At 29.0% G+C, this 18,586-nt stretch overlaps 1 protein-coding gene across 1 annotated transcript in view; it reads left to right on the forward strand.

Annotated features, from left to right (window-relative positions):
* LOC110283103 (protein trachealess) overlaps positions 1-18,586 on the forward strand; it is a 218,177-nt gene that overhangs the window by 40,060 nt on the left and 159,531 nt on the right. Inside the window, exon 2 of the mRNA XM_043043212.3 lies at positions 3,453-3,497. Coding sequence (XP_042899146.1) covers positions 3,453-3,497 — 45 coding nt within the window. The remainder of the gene's footprint in view (positions 1-3,452; positions 3,498-18,586) is intronic.

Below are 18,586 nucleotides of genomic sequence, written 5' to 3' on the forward strand. Positions count from 1 at the left end.
TCGCAAAATGCGAATGCTTCCAATTTTGTTTTATGCCTTCCGATATGAGGTGGTCTTTTTACACTTGTTCGTATAATACCACCCTCTGAGTGGAGCTAATTTTTGTAGTTTATTTCGTTATTATTATTCGAATTTTTCAACGGGGTCCTTCGCTTCTGTGACGGGCGTAGTATAATAAGTACAAGGGCGTATTTTCCGGAATATGATTTTCTGCCTCCTACGCATAATACTTATTACTTTATGAACGAAGAGGAAAAATAATATCTTTAACTGAGGATATAATTGTTTTTATGAAGGATCTTGTGGAGTTGATAATTGTTTCACTTAATTTCCGTGAAATGGTTATCTATTGAAATTAGAAATTCCACCCTGACGCCTGAAACGTTCTCATGATTCCGGTAAGACGTCTATAGTTACATCGAACTATAGACGCCTTTGGTAGATTCCAGAGATATTACGAACGTTTCGTTTTTTGATAAATGTCGAGGAAATGTGTTAAAGAATACGAAGCTTTAATTGAATTTTTCCAAAATAAGATTTTACGTTTTTATACATTTGTTGGTATTATCGAGATCTATCATATTTGGTGCTTATGAACAGTTAATTGATTTCATTGATTAATTGAATTGATTTAATACAAAAAGAACAAATATCAAGTTATCTGTAATGTTGGTATTTTAAAGCTACTCCGTAATTTTCTCAATTGAATGTTTTTAATTGTATTTTTAACAATGAGAAACTTTATTTATTTTTTAATTATTGAAGTTATACTTCTACGTGGTAGGATTAATCACGTGGTAGGATCCAGTTTTTCCTCATTCATTTCCATATTTTGGTTCTCACTAAGATAAAAATAATATAAGTCATAAAAGTATTGTTTTGCGATAAATAGTTTTTAGTTTGATTTGATACACATATAATTTAATAGGATAGTATTTTTTATTTTCAAATTTAATGGATAACAATTGTCAAAAATAGAGTGAAAACAATCCCACGGACAATGCGACGGATTTAAGGTTATGTCAAGGTACGTCTCTTGTGAATATCAATTGATTGCTAGGTTTTCTCTTTTGAAATTACATTATGAGGCATTGACATACATTATTAATACAAATACATTTTCCATGGCGAGACGATGAGGCAACCACAAGCACATCCACTGGTTCAAGAGGTCCAGGAGGGAAAAATGCACAATATTACCGTTATTACAGAGCACGGAAGCGAGCGGAGCAGAAAAAAGAGTCGTTGAATAGAAGTAGTGATCCTTCTACGACTGCTGATTCTTCTGCAATTAACGTCGCAGGTTATGAAGTTTAACTTCTTCCACGCGGAGGGACTCCACGCACTATTTTTTTTTTATTTGTTTCAAAAATAAATAAAATTAAAAAAAAAAGAAAGAAAAAAAAGTTTGGCAGTGGTATAAATTTTTTGGCGACTTATCACTTTCTCCCGATTAACTGAAAAGTACTGTAATTTGCTTAAGATTTAAATTGGTTATAAAGCAACCAAAAACTTTCCAAAATAAACAAAAATGCATAAACTGTAGTCCGCTTAACAGCTGAGACGAAAATGTTTTGCGCAAAATATGGTAAATCACACACCAGGTAATAAACTCTTTAAATTTAGAAATATTAAAGAAATTGTTGAATGCGTTTTCGTATTTTTTTTTCCTTGGAAAGCTTAAAATTTATGGATTTTACGAAGTTATTTCTGGAAGAAACTATGAAGTTAAAATTTTCGATTTCTAAATTACGAAATAATGAAGAACAGTAATGAATTTCTTATAAATATATCTTTATGAAGTAAATTTTAAAAAATTATAATTCCATAAATATTGTCATTGAATTTTTTATAATGAATTATTTTAATTATAAATAAAAAAATATTTATAATTATTATATAAATATAATTTTAAAACTTATTTATAAACTTCAGTAAAAAACTGTAAAATAAGCATCGTTGAGTTTTTATAATTTACATCGAAATAGTTAAAACTCTCAACAAAAAACTTTAATAATAAAAAAAATTTCGTAAATAAAAAAATTCACAACAAATTAATTTAGAATTATTCATATTGTTATCAATGCAACATTTAGTTGGTTGTACTTATAAGGAAGATGAAAAGCTCCAGTGGAATAAACGAATGAAAAAAAAGGAAATGGGATTTGAAAAATGACAAATACACATATTTTAATTGCACTTACAGAATAACTCAATACGTAATTACGGCTCTTGTAGCACTATACATGACATAACAAAACGCCGCCATCCGTTACAATTAAAGAGCCAAAGGCAATGGAGATGGGCGCTGAAAATGATACCTTATGTGAGAAATGGCGATGCTAGAAACCGCCAAATGTCGTTATGGAACGTATCAAACAATGACAGATGAAATATTATATGCTTACACCGACTTGTTAATGCGCATATATAAAGTCAATGTGTGCGCATAGCTAGGGGCAAAATGGTTGAATAAAAGTTATATGGGTTGTTTCGATTTTCGGTTGTTTCGAAGTTAATTGATTAGTTTTCTTTAAATGTGCAGAGCAGGTACTGAATTGTTAATAAGTTAAATGATCTGCGATTAATTTTGAAAACATCTATAAGAAAAAATTACTGTCATTTGGAATAAATAAAACGATTTGTTGACAGTTGTGTTTTGAAAAGACCAATAAACTAAAAAAAATAATAACTAAATATTATATTTGCGTAGCATAAAAAGCGAAATTCTTCTGAAATGTTTATGGATTAGCATAAAACTCCGATAAAAAATTTATTTACACTATCAATCATAATAACAACTCCTGGCATAGATTTAGAAGTAGATGCTTGAGGAAAAATTGTTTCTTATTGTCTAAGTAAGTTTTTAGTGTAATTATACAATAAAAAAAAACATGGAAAACTGCAACCAAAATATTTGTAACTGTGTTATTTCTACGCTAAGAAAAAAACTTGAAAAATATATCCGCTATACGAAGATAAAGTACGATTTCTATACAACGATATGATTTCGATACTACGATTGAAAAAAACTACAATATAATTGCTATACTACGGAGAGAAAAAACTATAATATTATTAATGTTTAACTATGATAAAGGAAACAACCATACTATATTTAATATGTTACGATAAAAAATTATTATTGCTCAACTACAAAAAAAAAAGATACGGTATTTGTTATATTTATTTTCATACACTATAAAATTAAAGTTTTTAATAACTTTCAATACATTTATTTCATGTCCTTTTTTTAAAAGTTTAACTTTTATGCCGAAGCAGAATTTGACTTTAAACACTTATGAGCTTGCTTAGCTATTCTAAAATACATAAAAAATATTATATGAAATATTTTCAAATTACATTAAATTAGATCCATTTGTCAATTATTAATATTCACATGATTCTTATAACTCTGTGTTCAGAAAATATAATTTTTTTTCCTCTTTCAGAAAAGGGCATGATGATACACCTGGACCACCAATAGTACAAACGAGGTATGTCTTATCAATATTTAATCCTCAAATATAGTTTTTGTACTATAAAAAATAATAATTTTCTAAACATTCCAAGTATGTGAATTTAAAAAACTCAACATATAACAACAAAAAAACAGGAATATTTAATTATTTTTGTATTATCAAGGCCCAAAACGAAAGATTAAGTTCCCTGCACTAAGTGCATATGGTCATCTTTTTTTTTCAAGCTTATTTTGTTAAAAAAAAAAAAATTAGCTAAGTTTTCTCACTAATATTTCTTGCTCTCGTAAAAAGGAGTCACTGAAAGAAAAACCGTTCATGGAAAATTTCTTTTCTGTTGTATGAGTAATTTAAAATATTGAAAATAAAGTTCATATAATCCAAAAATAAACAAAAAAGCTCAAATGTTTTTTTTTAAAAATAACTTTTTTTCAATACTTTAAATTTTAAATTAGTTATTAGGATGAAAGAGAACTTTCTATGAAGGCTTCCTTCTCCTTTATAAGGTCCTCGTGAAAAGACAAAAGAGGTTTAAAAAAATGCTATTTTTATTCAATGTTTTTCAAATTTTAACAGAAGACCAGTAGAATTAAAAGAAGTCTTAAGTAAAATAATAGTTAGTTTTAAAGTTACAACCTAAAGTATAGCTAAAATTATTGATAACTAAAAGGGGCTTACAAAGCTGCATTTAGTTAATTCAGTTGAGCACATTTTTTTGAATTAAAATTTTTACTTAGATACGTTGTTAGTAGGTATGTAAATATATTTAAATGGTTTATGGTATCTGTATAAAGTTATAACGAACCTAAGGGTTTGCTATAACTAGTTTTTTTTATACAGTCTAGTTTGTTACATAGTTTTGTTTTTTCTCCAAAAATTTCTTCGAAAAACCCACCTTAATTATCTTCGTTCTATTACTAAAAAAATCAAAGTATTGAGTCAATCAAATGCACTTAAAATTAAACTAGACGCGTCAACAAGTAACTGATAACATTTTAATAAAATTTTTTTAAAAAAAACTGATGCGCAAGGAACTTTTTATAGTTGGGAGAATATTGGAAAATTCCTTAACTAGAAAAAGCAACTTTGTTTGCGAGAACCGCAAATAGGTCTTCACAAATTCAAACTTTTCTTAAAAACTTGATAGGAAAAACCTCCTGTTGGTTCACGAATGGTTGTATATTACTTAGAAAAATGCGAATTTCTTTAGTATCTAAAGAACCAAATAATGGATTTTTGGTAAATTTTTCTTATTTTGTAATCCACTTATCCACTTGTGTCACTTTTGCTCATGCAATAATCATCATGAACCTGAAGTTATTGAAATTTAGTCAAAGTTTAAAAGAACTCAATACAGTATTTAACTTTACAATAGAACTTTATATATTAACTTTGCAATAGATCAAGAACAATATTTAACTTTTAAAAACAACAATATTAACAACAGCAACAGAAAAAAATAAATATATTAAGGGCTCATGTTTTTTCTGAGAATTAAAATTTCTGTCGAAAAAAATTTAAAAATAAATTTTCTTCTACATGCATTACAAAAACATTCTACTACAGATTAGGATCAAAAAGTTGTAGTTTAATAAAATTATTTTGTTGTTTTATGTGACTTAATCAAACAAGTTACCTTGAATTTCACTATTTAACTTAACGAAAACAAGTTTTTGTGTAAGTTATATTTAAGAAAACAATAGAAATGCGTTTATTTAAGAGAGCGTTAACTTGTTTGTGTAAATTTATTTCCTCTTATTTTCAATTTAAATTGATAAACCACTGATAAAAGAAATTTTCATTATTTTTTAAAAAAGATTTAATGTTTTTTTTTATCATTGTCATTATTGCTTCTAAGTTCATTTTTGTAAATCAGAAATCTATATCATGAAAACTTTATTCATTATAAAAGTAATTAACATTCTGATTTCTACTTATATATATGCACTACAGCAGAATATAATTTTCTTGACCAAACAATTGGCTACTGTTGTAACAGTTGTTAGTTACTGTTATTATTTATAGATTCATTCTAATTTTGAGTTCTCAACAAATTAAAATGCAGGTTATAAATGACAACCTTGAAAAATGAGTAACATTTCTTCATATCATAACATGACAATGGTAAAAATTTTAACTTCAGAACAAATAGCTCTTGTTTATAATAGATAGTTTGTTGTCTGTATGAATTTTCAAGCGAATTTTTATGAATTTTTTACCTTGTTATTTATTAAAAATGCCAGAAAAAAAGGAATTGGAAAAATTCGTGAATTATTAGCTCGAGCTAATTAATTCCTATTTTACAAAATCACAATTAAAACCAATTACTGAGAAAAGTTCGAAAAAATGTGCAAAAATAAAAGAAGGAAGTTTCTAGTAGTTAATCTTTTTTTTTTAAAATTTGACATCAGATTTACAGCAACTGAACTAAAGTATAAAAAATTCCAACCTTGAAAGATAAATCCTTCATGTAATCACCTATCGCATGAATTCCTTGATAGAACAAATAGCTCCTGTTTTCAATAGCAATATATTAAAAAAGAGCAAGAAAAAAAAAGGAATTCGAACAATTTGTAAATGGCCAACTGAAACTAGTTAATTCGAAGTTTCCAAAAAAAAAAAAAGAAAGCAACTAAGGCTGGTCAATTGCGACTTCAACTGAAAGAATTCAGAGAAAAGGTGGAAAAAATTTTTAAAAATAATGAGTTTTTTAATGAGTAAATTTATTTTTTACTCAATTTAACATTAAATTGAACAAAAAAAAAGTCAAAAAATCGCAACCAGTTAAATAAGTCTTTCATATAATTACCCGTCGTATAAACTCCACAGTGGAACAAATAGCTTCTGTTTACAATAGAAATACATTTTACTAAAGCGCCAGAAAAAAAAGGAATTAGAAAAAATCTTAAATGACCAACTAAAGCTAATTAGTTCCAAGTTTCCAAAATCACGACTAACTTACGATAGAACTTGTGACTTCATCCGAGAGTATTCGAAAAAGAAAAAAAAAACATTTATCTTAAAAAATGAAAACAAAAACTCTCTCTTACTTTGGACAGCAGCCTCAAGGATAAAATTTGTAATGTTAGGTAATAACTCAGAAATCGCCATTATTTTTAAAACATCTTTTTGACAACAACGTAAAGCTCTACATACAGAACGACCTTGAGTTCTAGCTCGCTGTGCTGAGATAAATTTACATAATAAAAAGCATTTAATTCCATTCTTTTTTTTTATTCCGTAGATTGAAACCGGTCAAAATAATGTTGATTTATTGTATTTCTGAAATGAATTGATTTAAAATTTTTCTGATTTCGCATTGAGTGGTGTTTTTATAATTAGTTTTTGATAAAACAATTTTAATAAAAGAATTTGTACTGAGAAAGGTTGTAGAATTATCTAGCGACAATGGATTTTTAAAAAAATATATCGTTTGCTTGTTGAAAAATATATCAATATCTTTTGCTGGATGAAAAATATATCAATATCGTTTGCTTGATGAAATTACATATCAAGTCAATATAAATTGCTTTTTACGGCTATAATAATGCTGATTTATTATATATTTTTATAAATAGATTGACTTAGAATTATTTTGATTTTGTATTAAGCGGTGCTCAAACAATTTTTACCGCATTCGTACTGAAAAAAGTCATAGAATTAACTAATGACACTGAATTTTTTAAAAAAAATATATCATTCTGTTTGCTTGATGAAATTACATATCAAGTCAATTTAAATTGCTTTTCACGGCAATAATAATGTTGATTTATTATATATTTTTGTAAATAGATTAAATTAGAATTATTTTGATTTTGTATTGAGTGGTGTTTTTATAATTGGATAATAAAACAATTTAGACAGCAGTCGCAGAGAGTAAGGAAATGGATTTATTTAAAGGCAATTAATTTTAAAAAATATATATGTTAATTCTGTTCATTTCATGAAATTATGTATCAAGTCAATTTGAACTGTTTTTACGGCTATAATACGGTTTATTTATTATATACTTTTTTAAATAGATTTATTTAGAGCTATTGAGTGGTGCTTTTATAGTTAGATATTAATAATGCAATTTTAATCGCATTAGTAGTTAGAAAAGAAATGGAATTCTATAATGGCTCCCGATTTTCCCGGAAAAAAATAATTTCCTTTTGGTAGATAAAACATCATTCCAAGCAACGTTAAACAGTTAAAAAAAATTTGTTTTAATGAATTTTTGAGTGGATTGAGTTTATTTTTGATTATTTTAGTTATTTGATTATTATTTTGCTCTCTTATGGAGATTTGTTTTGGCCCATAAAATAATATTAAACGGCGTGTGAATTGAAAACGGAAATAGAATTATAAAATGAAAATAGATTTTTGGGATAATATATAATTCTTAGCAGATAAAACTATGAATAAAGCTAATTTACGCTAGTCAAAAAAAAAAATAATTATTTTTTGTTAGTTGAGATTTTGTATCTAGCGGTGTTTTATACATAAAGAAATACATTTTATGCATAAAACCCACCCAACTTGTAAAATATTATTTCTGTTGCCCTGGGTTTGGTTTCATTCGATTCGGAAAAATATATGAATCAATACCCCACTTGTCTAGAAATCAAAATTCAAATATTCGGGCCTTTTATTTCCTTTGATCCACTTTACCCTAAACAAATTGAAGAGGGCTGTTTAGTGCTTTAAGATTCACAAAATTCAAGATTTTGGTAGTTTCTTCTTTCTTTACGTTTTTTATTTTGTACCAATACTTTACTCATTTTTTCGACACATTGTTTAAAGATAAACAAATACTTTTTAGTCTGGTGTATGATATTACTACTAATTTTCCAGTTAATTTCGTGGTATATGTTATGAAATAAGAATTACAAAAAAAAAATGGAGATATGGGATGAATAAGCTTTACCGACGTATTTCAATTTAAATCGATGTCAAAAAATATGTATAAAAAACATACATTTCAAAAAAGATGCAAAAAACATAAAGTCGAAAATGTGACATTTTTGTCCAGATGATTTTAATGTGAAACAGCAGTTTGACTATCTCTCATATGTTTAGCCCTTATCACTCCTTCGATTCTAAACTAAAGTTTAACTATTTATAATTTCTAAATTGCATTGCTGAAACTTTTAGCGTTTCAAAATACTTTCAATTTGATCTGTCAAACCAAGCTCAGAAATCGGCTTGTCCATTTTTAAAAAAAATATTCGAGTTACAAAATGAAAATAAAAATCTCTAAAAATAAATTTTGATTTACATTCGGGGCATGCGCGTATATTACAAGAAAACGGGTTAATGAGTATGAGGAAGAAAAATCTTTTGACACTTTCGATCCTTTTTTTTTTCTTCTTTTTTTTTTACTTTTTTTATACAGAGATGCACTACGTCTCCAACTCAGCTCAGTCATACAAAGAAAAGATTTGCTAAGTTTGTACGAAAACATCATTTTTTTTTTATAGCCGGAGTGTTGTCAGCGCATGCGCATAAATCAAGCGACAAGAGATATTGCTGACATATCGAGGACAAAACTCTGTCGCAGGTAAATTCTTTTTTTTTTCTTTGTCCAAAAACACGTATTATTTATTCATGGATAAAAATAGTACTCATTTGGTGACAGTTTTTAATGAATATGCGTTTAATTTAAATACCCAAATATTTATTTTCATTGCGTTTAATTTTATTGTACACGGAAAAAAACAATTCTGTTAAAATTAACGTACTGTATGGTAATAACATTAGTCGGAAAAAAATGCAAAACCGTAATCCTGGTAAATAAAACCAAAAGATACGGTATTTAAACAGTTCATTTGGTAATTTTTCCTTTCATATGGTTACGGTTTATCCGAAATTCTGGTTTTCAAAACTATAGTTCTTGCTGTCACGCGTTTAGTAAAATACGAAACTGAAAAGTTAATTTAACCGAATAAATGGTTTTTATGCCATGCTCTCATGAATCATGATAAAGTAACTAAATTTCACCAAGTTAGCCAAATTTCATCACATGTAATGAAACCATATTTAATTAGGTATTTGCATTTCAAGAAGAAAAAAATCGCATGTGACGTATGACGAAAGTGCCAGCTGATCGTTTATAAGCGAAATAGTATTCTAAAGTTGAGTTAAGTTTCTCCACATAAAATAGAATGTTAATTAACGTGAAGTTAATTAAATACAGTGCTGTATCCCACATCAAATTTAATGAAATATAATTATTTGTCATCTAAATTTTCTACTTACCATAATTATTATTTGCTTATGTATTTCATTGTAACAGTGATATATTTCTGTTTTGTGTACCTGGCAACTTCGATTGATTTGTTTATGTTCTACATGGCTTCGTATCTGTTTTTGTATTAAGTAAGAAAATATATAGTGAAAGCATTGAAGACATTGTGTAAGAATATAGAATGTAAGATAATTGACACTTGACGGGCTTGGCTTATCCAAAATAGAATGCAAAGAACAGTTGCTAGCGTAAACAAATATCACGTTTTAACAACCAATCAGGATCGAGATGCCCACACTACGTCACTTGCAGGTATCCCATTGGGTACTCTCTACTTAAGAAGAAGTGAAGTGATTAGGCCTAACAGTGTGATTTGCCATTGTTAATTTTACATTGTTAATAGTAGTTGCTGCATAGAATGTTGAGAAGCTGTTACATAGAATGAACGTTTCGATGAAAGGTACCGAACTTTTTGGTGTTCCCATAGACCCAGAAACTAAAATATCATCGAAAGGTTATCAATGATCCACAGACCAAACGTCAGAAACTGCTTAATTTTGCGCCTGTACTCTACTATGCCGGTGGAAATATTTATTTTCATTATACACATACTTTTTTTTAGCGTGTCGTTGCGGGAAAAAAATACATTTTGACTGAAACAAAAACACATTCTACCAATGGCATTGCAAAAAGAAAATAATGTCGTTTGAAAGAGTTATAACAAGCCCTGATAATCCAAACTTATAAACATTGAGCTCGAAATTTATAGCTTCTTCAAAAGATGGAGCTTTCAAGATAAAGCCGCTTTCTCTAATTCTATAGCGTGGGACTTTTTTTAGACATAAGGACAGGTAGCGTAGCATCACGTACTCAAGTTTTTTTAGTTTTTTTCGTTTTGAAGAATTGACACTTTCTCACATAAATTTAACAATCCGCGTTGGGTGACAGGTAAAAAAAAAAAAAAAAAAAAAAAAAAAAAAAAAAAAAACTGCTCTTACGAAGTCTTCGAAAGTCTGTTTGTTTATGATAATATTGCTGTAGCATTTATTTCCCTAGTTTCTTTCGTTTAAAAAATTGTACAATCGTTTAATTACGTTACAGTATTCAATTTTAAATTATTTCAAAGTAGCTATCTAATAGTCATTGTGTCTTTATTAAATTTGTTTTGTCAGAGTTATATGCAATAATTTTTTTTTAAAATCTCTGTCGCACAAAGGTGATCTCTGTTAAATCACCGTTGGATCGAGAATACGAAAAATAACCAATTGCTGCACATTGTTGGAATCTTGGACATTAATTCAATTTCGATAGTGACAAAATTATTTCCACCCCAGTCACATCTTAATGATCTGAAATTTTGTTTTATTCATATGATAGCTGATTTCCGTGTTAACGACATTAGTTCCTCACTACCTCTTCATAAGGCGTGGAAATGCATCTTACCCTGATTTGCCCCTCTCGGACTTACCTTTATTTGCCTGTTTCTTCGCCTGTTTTTCATTTTTTCTCTCTCTCGACTACTGTGGTATCTCTAACTTTGTTTCTCCCCTTTTTTCTATTTTTCGTCAGCAATTATACACTTTATATTTCAAATCACTTTTGTTTCTTTTCATTCACGCCAGGCAACTCTTGAAAATGGGTGTTCATTTTTGAGCACTTGAAACATGTCAACCGTTATTTCTTATTTATATGTTTTTGAAGCGAATGAAGTTTTTAATCAGGTAACGTGAGCTGCTTTTAGTATCTGAACACGTGATGGATTGAGTAAAATGGTTAAAATAATAATAGCAATAATAACGTGTAGATATTTACAAAATCTGCGGTTTCAATATCTAAAACAAAATTTTTTTTGCTAAAAGTCAGCAATTAGACAAATTGGAGTTTTTGGCTTAACATGTGCATAGATGAGTGAATATTGTCAACTATAACAATAAATATTTTTTTTAATAGAAAGGATGACTTATTATCATTAAAAAATTTCTCAATTTGATCGCCATGTTTTAGTAATCACATAGTACAGTCTTAACCACAAATCGTGATCCTTTGATCCAGTTTGTAATTTAATTGTCACGTTAATGTTACGAATATTTCAAAAAAAACAATGAAAATCAAACTTGTAAAATGCTATTAAGAAATATCTAATGCTTATAACGGATATAATAAATACAAATAAAACTATATGCTCGCTCTCAAAAATTAAAAAAATTTCTTTTTAAAAATCGAAAGCATAGTAAGAATTTTTTTATTGTAGTAAAAGGGGAGGCCGTGATGCTGACCTGAAATTTTCATGCTGATTGATCTTTTCTTTTCTAGGTCACGTGTTAACTTTTCTTTTTCTTACAAAGCTTTAACGACGTCACTTTCAACTTCGTTAAAACGGTTCTAAAGAGGTGAAGTTTCGCCATAGATGAAAAAAAATAAAGGGATGGAAAATTTATTAGACTGTTTTATTTACTATTGTTTTATTATTCATAAATTATTTTAATACTTTTCCTTACAAAATAACAATTGTCGGTAATGAGTATGGAGTCTAATTTACAGTAGGCATCTTTAAAAAAAATTTGTTACCCGTAAAAAAGAAACAAAATAAATTAAGGTTACGTAAACAAGATAGTTCTTACTCAAAATGTGTAGATGCAAATTGTAACTTCGTACGAGACTACAACACGTGCTCCCTGTGGCATTTAGCACTACCTCCAAAATTAGTGTCTTGTGATTGGTCACAAAATGGTTGTTGCCAACCGAGCTACTGAAATGCAGTTCAGATTTAGTTTTACGATGAATATGATGTGCGATCGCAAAACTCGATTTTAGTTTTACTACTAATACAACATGCGATCGGAAACATTTGATGACTAGCAGGATTATGTGATTCAGGTAGTATGATGTTTTAGCTTTCTTTAACTCTCAATGTGATTATTTTACTTTCAAAATGCAACCTGCAGTTATTTTATTTTACAATTTTACCGACAATGAACAAGAAATGAAGCAAAAGTATCTTTAAAGATTCAATGCTGCAATTAGCTATTTTAATGCTCTTCAGAAAATTACACTTACCTCATCGTAATATTAAAGCTTATATGAAAGCTTATGTCGGGTTCACAGTGGACGCCGACAGCAACGTCTAAGGTCATGATTTCTAATGCGCATGTGCAAACGTGACGTCTTAACTCAGTTGATTGTTACGATTTTAATGCTCTTCAGAAAATTAGTTGTTGTTGTTGTTAATTTACGTCGCACTAGAGCTGCACAATGGGCTATTGGCGACCGTCTGGGAAACATCCCGGAGGATGATCCGAAGACATGCCATCACAATTTTGATCCTCTGCGGAGGGGATGGCACCCCCGCTTCGGTAGCCCGACGACCTGCGAGCGAAGTCGAGCACTTTACGGTAGCACAGTTTAACGAGGACCAATACCGCACACCCTTGGTCCCTACGCAGACTGATCCAAGTGGTCACCCACCCGCACACTGACCGCAGCCAGTGATGCTTTACATCGGTGATCTGTTGGGAACCGTGTCTTAACGATCAGTCCACTGCGGGACTCAGAAAATTAGACTTACCTCATCGTAAGATTAAAGCTTTTATGAAGGTGGGTTCACAGTGGACGCTGACAGCAACGTCTAAGGTTAGGATTTCTAATGCGCATGTGCAAACGTGGTGTCTTAACTCAGTTGATTGACTCCCGGACTCTGGCTTAGGAAATGCCGTCAAAAATCTACCATTCAACTTGCATCTACTATTCATTCTGAGCGTCGGTACATCAAAACTTTCCCATTTGTAACCGAAAACCATTTAAAACAATTTGTACTCGTATAGCATTGCATGAATTTTAATTTCTGATCATACTGAGCATTTAATTTCTAATCATACCGAATACAGCGAAATCTTTTATTATTCGTTTGCAAAAATATTTGCAGCAATTAATACTCATTTTGCATTAATTTGTAGCTAATTTGCGTCATAATTATGCTAATATTTGCAGTATGTCACATTCACACATCTTCAGGGGCATCAATCATTTTCAAATTTGTGGTCAGAATAACATTTTCCATAATTTATATCTTGTATCCAACGTAATCCCTATTCATACTAAGCAAAATAAAAATTTTCGTTATTGGTTCACAAAAATATTTACAATCATTTAATGCTGAACGTTAATACAACAAATAAACATTCCAAATAAACATTTCACTTATTTTTATTGACACAAAACGAACGGCAAAGCATACATATTCATTTCGCCCCAAGATGGCCGTTCAAATGAAATAAAGTTCTTCTGTGTCCTCGCCGAAAGACCGATTTACATCAGATAAGGTGAATTTTGATTGCCGTATTATGAATAACTAAATTATGCGAATTTACAAGACATCTTTTTCCTGGGACATCCATCATCTTATGATTGTAATAGATACGAAATGTTAGAAATGTTGGCGCATCTTTCAAACAATTCTTTGTCTTATGAATAGCTTCCAAAGAATTGATACCCTATACAATGCATAGTATTTTAAAGATGTTCCGTAAAGTCACGACGTTTGAATGGATGGGATACATTATAAACAAACCTTTACAACTTGTATATTTTTTTTTCACACGGTTTTCGTTTTTAATTGCATTTATGTAAATGCATATAAACAAAATTGAATAGCAAGTACACAAAATAGATAGAAAGTTAATAATAAACTATTACTCATCAGTTTATTTGTGTTAAAAAATCTGCGTTAGTGCACTGGCAAGAAAGTATGGTTAAAAACTACCAAAATATCGTAAAATTTACAAATGTTTACAACTTGAATATTTTTTTCACACAATTTTCATTTTTAATTGCATTTATGTAAAAGCATGCAAACAAAATTGAATAGCGAGTATACACAACAGATAGAAAGTTAATAATAAACTATTACTCATCAGTTTATTTGTCTTAAAAAATCTGCGCTAGTGCACTGGCAAGAAAGTATGGTTAAAAACTACCAAAATATCGTAAAATTTACAAATGTTTACAACTTGAATATTTTTTTTCACACAATTTTCATTTTTAATTGCATTTATGTAAATGCATGCAAACAAAATTGAATAGCGAGTATACACAATAGATAGAAAGTTAATAATAAACTATTACTCATCAGTTTATTTGTGTTAAAAAAATAAGCGTTAGTGCACTGGCAAGAAAGTATGGTAAAAACTACCAAAATATCGTAAAATTACAAACGTTTACAAGTTGAATATTTTTTTCACACGGTTTTCGTTTTTAATTGCATTTATGTAAATGCATATAAACAAAATTGAATAGCAAGTATACACAATAGATAGAAAGTTAATAATAAACTATTACTCATCAGTTTATTTGTGTTAAAAAATAAGCGTTAGTGCACTGACAAAAAAGCGTGGTAAAAATTACCAGAATATCGTAAAATTTACAAACGTTTACAAGTTGAATATTTTTTTTTTCACACGATTTTCATTTTTAATTGCATTTATGCAAATGTATATAAACAAAATTGAATAGCGAGTATACACAATAGATAGAAAGTTAATAATAAACTATTACTCATTGGTTTATTTGTCTTAAAAATCTGCGTTAGTGCACTGGCAAGAAAGTATGGTAAAAACTACCAAACTATCGTAAAATTTACAAACGTTTACAAGTTGAATATTTTTTTTCACACGGTTTTCATTTTTAATTGCGTTTATGTAAATGTATGTGAACAAAATTGAATAGCGAGTATACACTATAGATAGAAAGTTAATAATAAAATATGAACTTCATACTTTTTGATTATACCTTTGTTGTAAAAGTTTTACTCATCAGTTTCCTTGTGTTAAGAAATCTGTGTTAGTGCACTGGGAAGAAAGTATGGTAAAAACTACCGAAATATCGCAAAATTTACGTGTTTCTTGCTCTATGGGTGCACCATAACGTACGATAATTTTCACCGGAGTTTTTTTGGCAGTGACGTTTGATAAAATTAACAATAAAATATGGCTTTATTACCATGCTGTTTGATAGTAATTGGGGTAAAATTTATTAATTTTGTCTTGATATTTTCGAGAATGACGAAAAATCGTAAATTTGGCTAAATTTGCTTTTCGGTTTTGTATTTTTACTAAATGTGCGGTAATGAAAACCTTAATTTTGAAAACCATAATTTCCGGTAAACCGTTGTCATACGAATGGAAAATTACCAAATGAATGGTTTAAATACCGTATGCTTTGGTTTTATTAACGGAATATTTTTTTGCCAGAAATGTCAAATGGCCGGAAATTTTATCAGAATTTTTTCTCTGTTTGTGTAGAATTTTTTTTTATTTCTTATTTCATTGAAAAATATATTTTTGATTTTCTTAAAATTTATTTTTGACATGTTTCTAAAATTGCTCTCTCTCTCTCTTTATATATATATATATATATATATATATATATATATATATATATATATATATATATATATATATATATATATATATATATATATATATATGAATCTTCTTTATGATTTTGCGAAAAAATTTTAAAATGTGATAAATAAAATTTATATTAAAATAAAGATTCCAAGCACAATCCAGAAATATTTTTTGTCAAAGTTGTATCATCAATCTTATTTTAGCAATTTTTTTCATTAAAATTCTGTCTCACAATATGCTTAGATATGCTTCAATTTCTATTTAAAAAAAAAAAATTTGTTTTCAAGGAAACATTTGTTTTCTTCATATCTGTCGGATCAATTAGAAAAATTAAACAACGCAAATTTTAAAATATTCACCTTGAATTGTCATTTTTAAGAACTGAATTTATCAAATGCAATCAAAACTATAAAAAAAAAAGATCACAACAGGAAAAAGAATCAGCGTAAATTAAAATAAATCGAAACGCATTTGACGTTAATTTATATCCTCAAAAAAAAAAAAAAATCAGCATGCATAAATCAGTTACCACAAATCGGACACTTACAAAATATGGATATATTCTTCGGCACTTCATCATAATCTTTTTTCAATCGCTTTAAGTAGGCCACAATAGAGAAAACAGGAATTTTCATTTTTTTCCCTTTCTTGTAGCGGAATTGATACTAACATTTTCAGAGGTAGTTACAAACGAGGATCTTTTTTTATGATAAATTACATTGCCTCGTTGGCTTCTATTGAATTTTTTTTGCAGGTAAGTTGATGGCATTTGTCATTATCACGGAATTTTTCTTTTTTGGTAAATAAATCTAGTAAGTGATAGATATGATGAAGAGCTCCTGTTAGAAAAAATGACAGAGACGAAAGATATATATGGATGTTGTGTTATTAACAAACTAGATATTCTTAATATGAATATGAATTGAAGTTAATAACAGAAGAAAAAAATTAAAGAAAAAAGGTACAGACAGTTGCAACCTGAGGGCAATAGGACGAAGGGCGCATCTAGTCAATGACTAAAGACACTAAAATTTCTAATAGTTTTATTGTATGATTAAATTAAAATTTTTAACTGGTAAGTTCAAATATTTCACGAGTATGGTGACTGATACACGTTAAATCTGTCGAGTCGCAAAGTCCTCCATTTTCCCATAACAAATCATACCTCTAGGGGTACTGATCCAGGAGTTTCCTTGTCTTGTGGATTGGTTCAAAATTACAAGGCTGCGGAGTTGAACATTAGTAGTCGTAAACCCAAAAATTGGGTCGGCTGTTCAACGACGGCAATAAAATAAAATAAAAATATTTCATGAGTGCCCAGGTGGCTCAGGGGATAGAGTATTCGTCTAGAAATGAGATGACCCTGTTTCGAATGTGGCTGGTTTGATACGAATTCATTTTCTGTCTTGCACCGGCCACATTGCTGACATAAATTATCCTCAGAAGTAGACGGATCGTGGGTTAGAATCTCTTTGATGTCGGACTAACCACGGGAGGTTTTCTTCTCCATGTAACGCAAATGTGGTTCAGTGCCATCAAAAAGGTGTCCACGATGGCTAGTTTCTCCCAATGCGTGATCCAGGAGTTCATTTTATATTCGTCGTTGAACAGCCGACCCAATTTTGGGTTTACGACTACTAATGTTCAACTCCGTAGCCTTGTAATTTTGAACCAATCCAGAAGACAAGAAAACTCCTGGATCAGTACAACCAGAGGTATTGATCTGTTATGGAAACATGGAGGACATTTATTAATTTTTTTTTATTTTTATGAATCAGTCTTTTATTTTACGAAATATTATATCGATCTGATCTTAAAAGTTTATTTTTTTAATTACGAAAAACTAAAAAAAAAAGGAAGTTATACCTGTTGGTATTTGGCACGCTTTCATTTCATTGTTGACCCTGCATGAAATCAGCAAAAAGGCGGGCTATTTATCTATTTCAGACAAAAATGGTACCCCTGAAAATCCAAGAAATATCATGTAAAACTTTTGAAAGCTTTGGGTCAAATTGGAAAAAGTTTTGTTCCAACTTCAGGAGAAGGTGAATAAGTTTTTGTTTCAAATTAAAAAAGAAGTTGCGTCGCAACTTACGGAAAAGTTAAAAAAGTTTTTTTTTTCTACTTAAAAAAAGTTTAAATTTTGCGGAGAAATTAAAAAATATTTATATCAACTTGCGAAAAAGTTGAAGAAGTGTTGTTTCATCTTACTGAGAAAGTCTAAAAACTTTAGGTTTTTTTTAAAAAAAAATTATTTGTATTAACTTAGATAAAAGTTTGAAAAAAAACTATCTTTCAACTTGAAAAGAAGTTGTGGAAATTTTGCTTCAACTCGAGGCGTTGAAGAACGTTTTTTTCAATATACGAGGTAATTCCATTTTAAATTACAATAAATAAAAAACATGAACTGCTTAGTTAAAAGTATAAAGAAATGTTTACATGAAATTTATAACTAAATAAAAAAACTTTTGCTT

The sequence above is a fragment of the Parasteatoda tepidariorum genome, chromosome 4, assembly GCF_982258835.1.
Source record: "Parasteatoda tepidariorum strain Cologne lab strain chromosome 4, Ptep-v5.0, whole genome shotgun sequence".
NCBI lineage: Eukaryota > Metazoa > Arthropoda > Arachnida > Araneae > Theridiidae > Parasteatoda > Parasteatoda tepidariorum.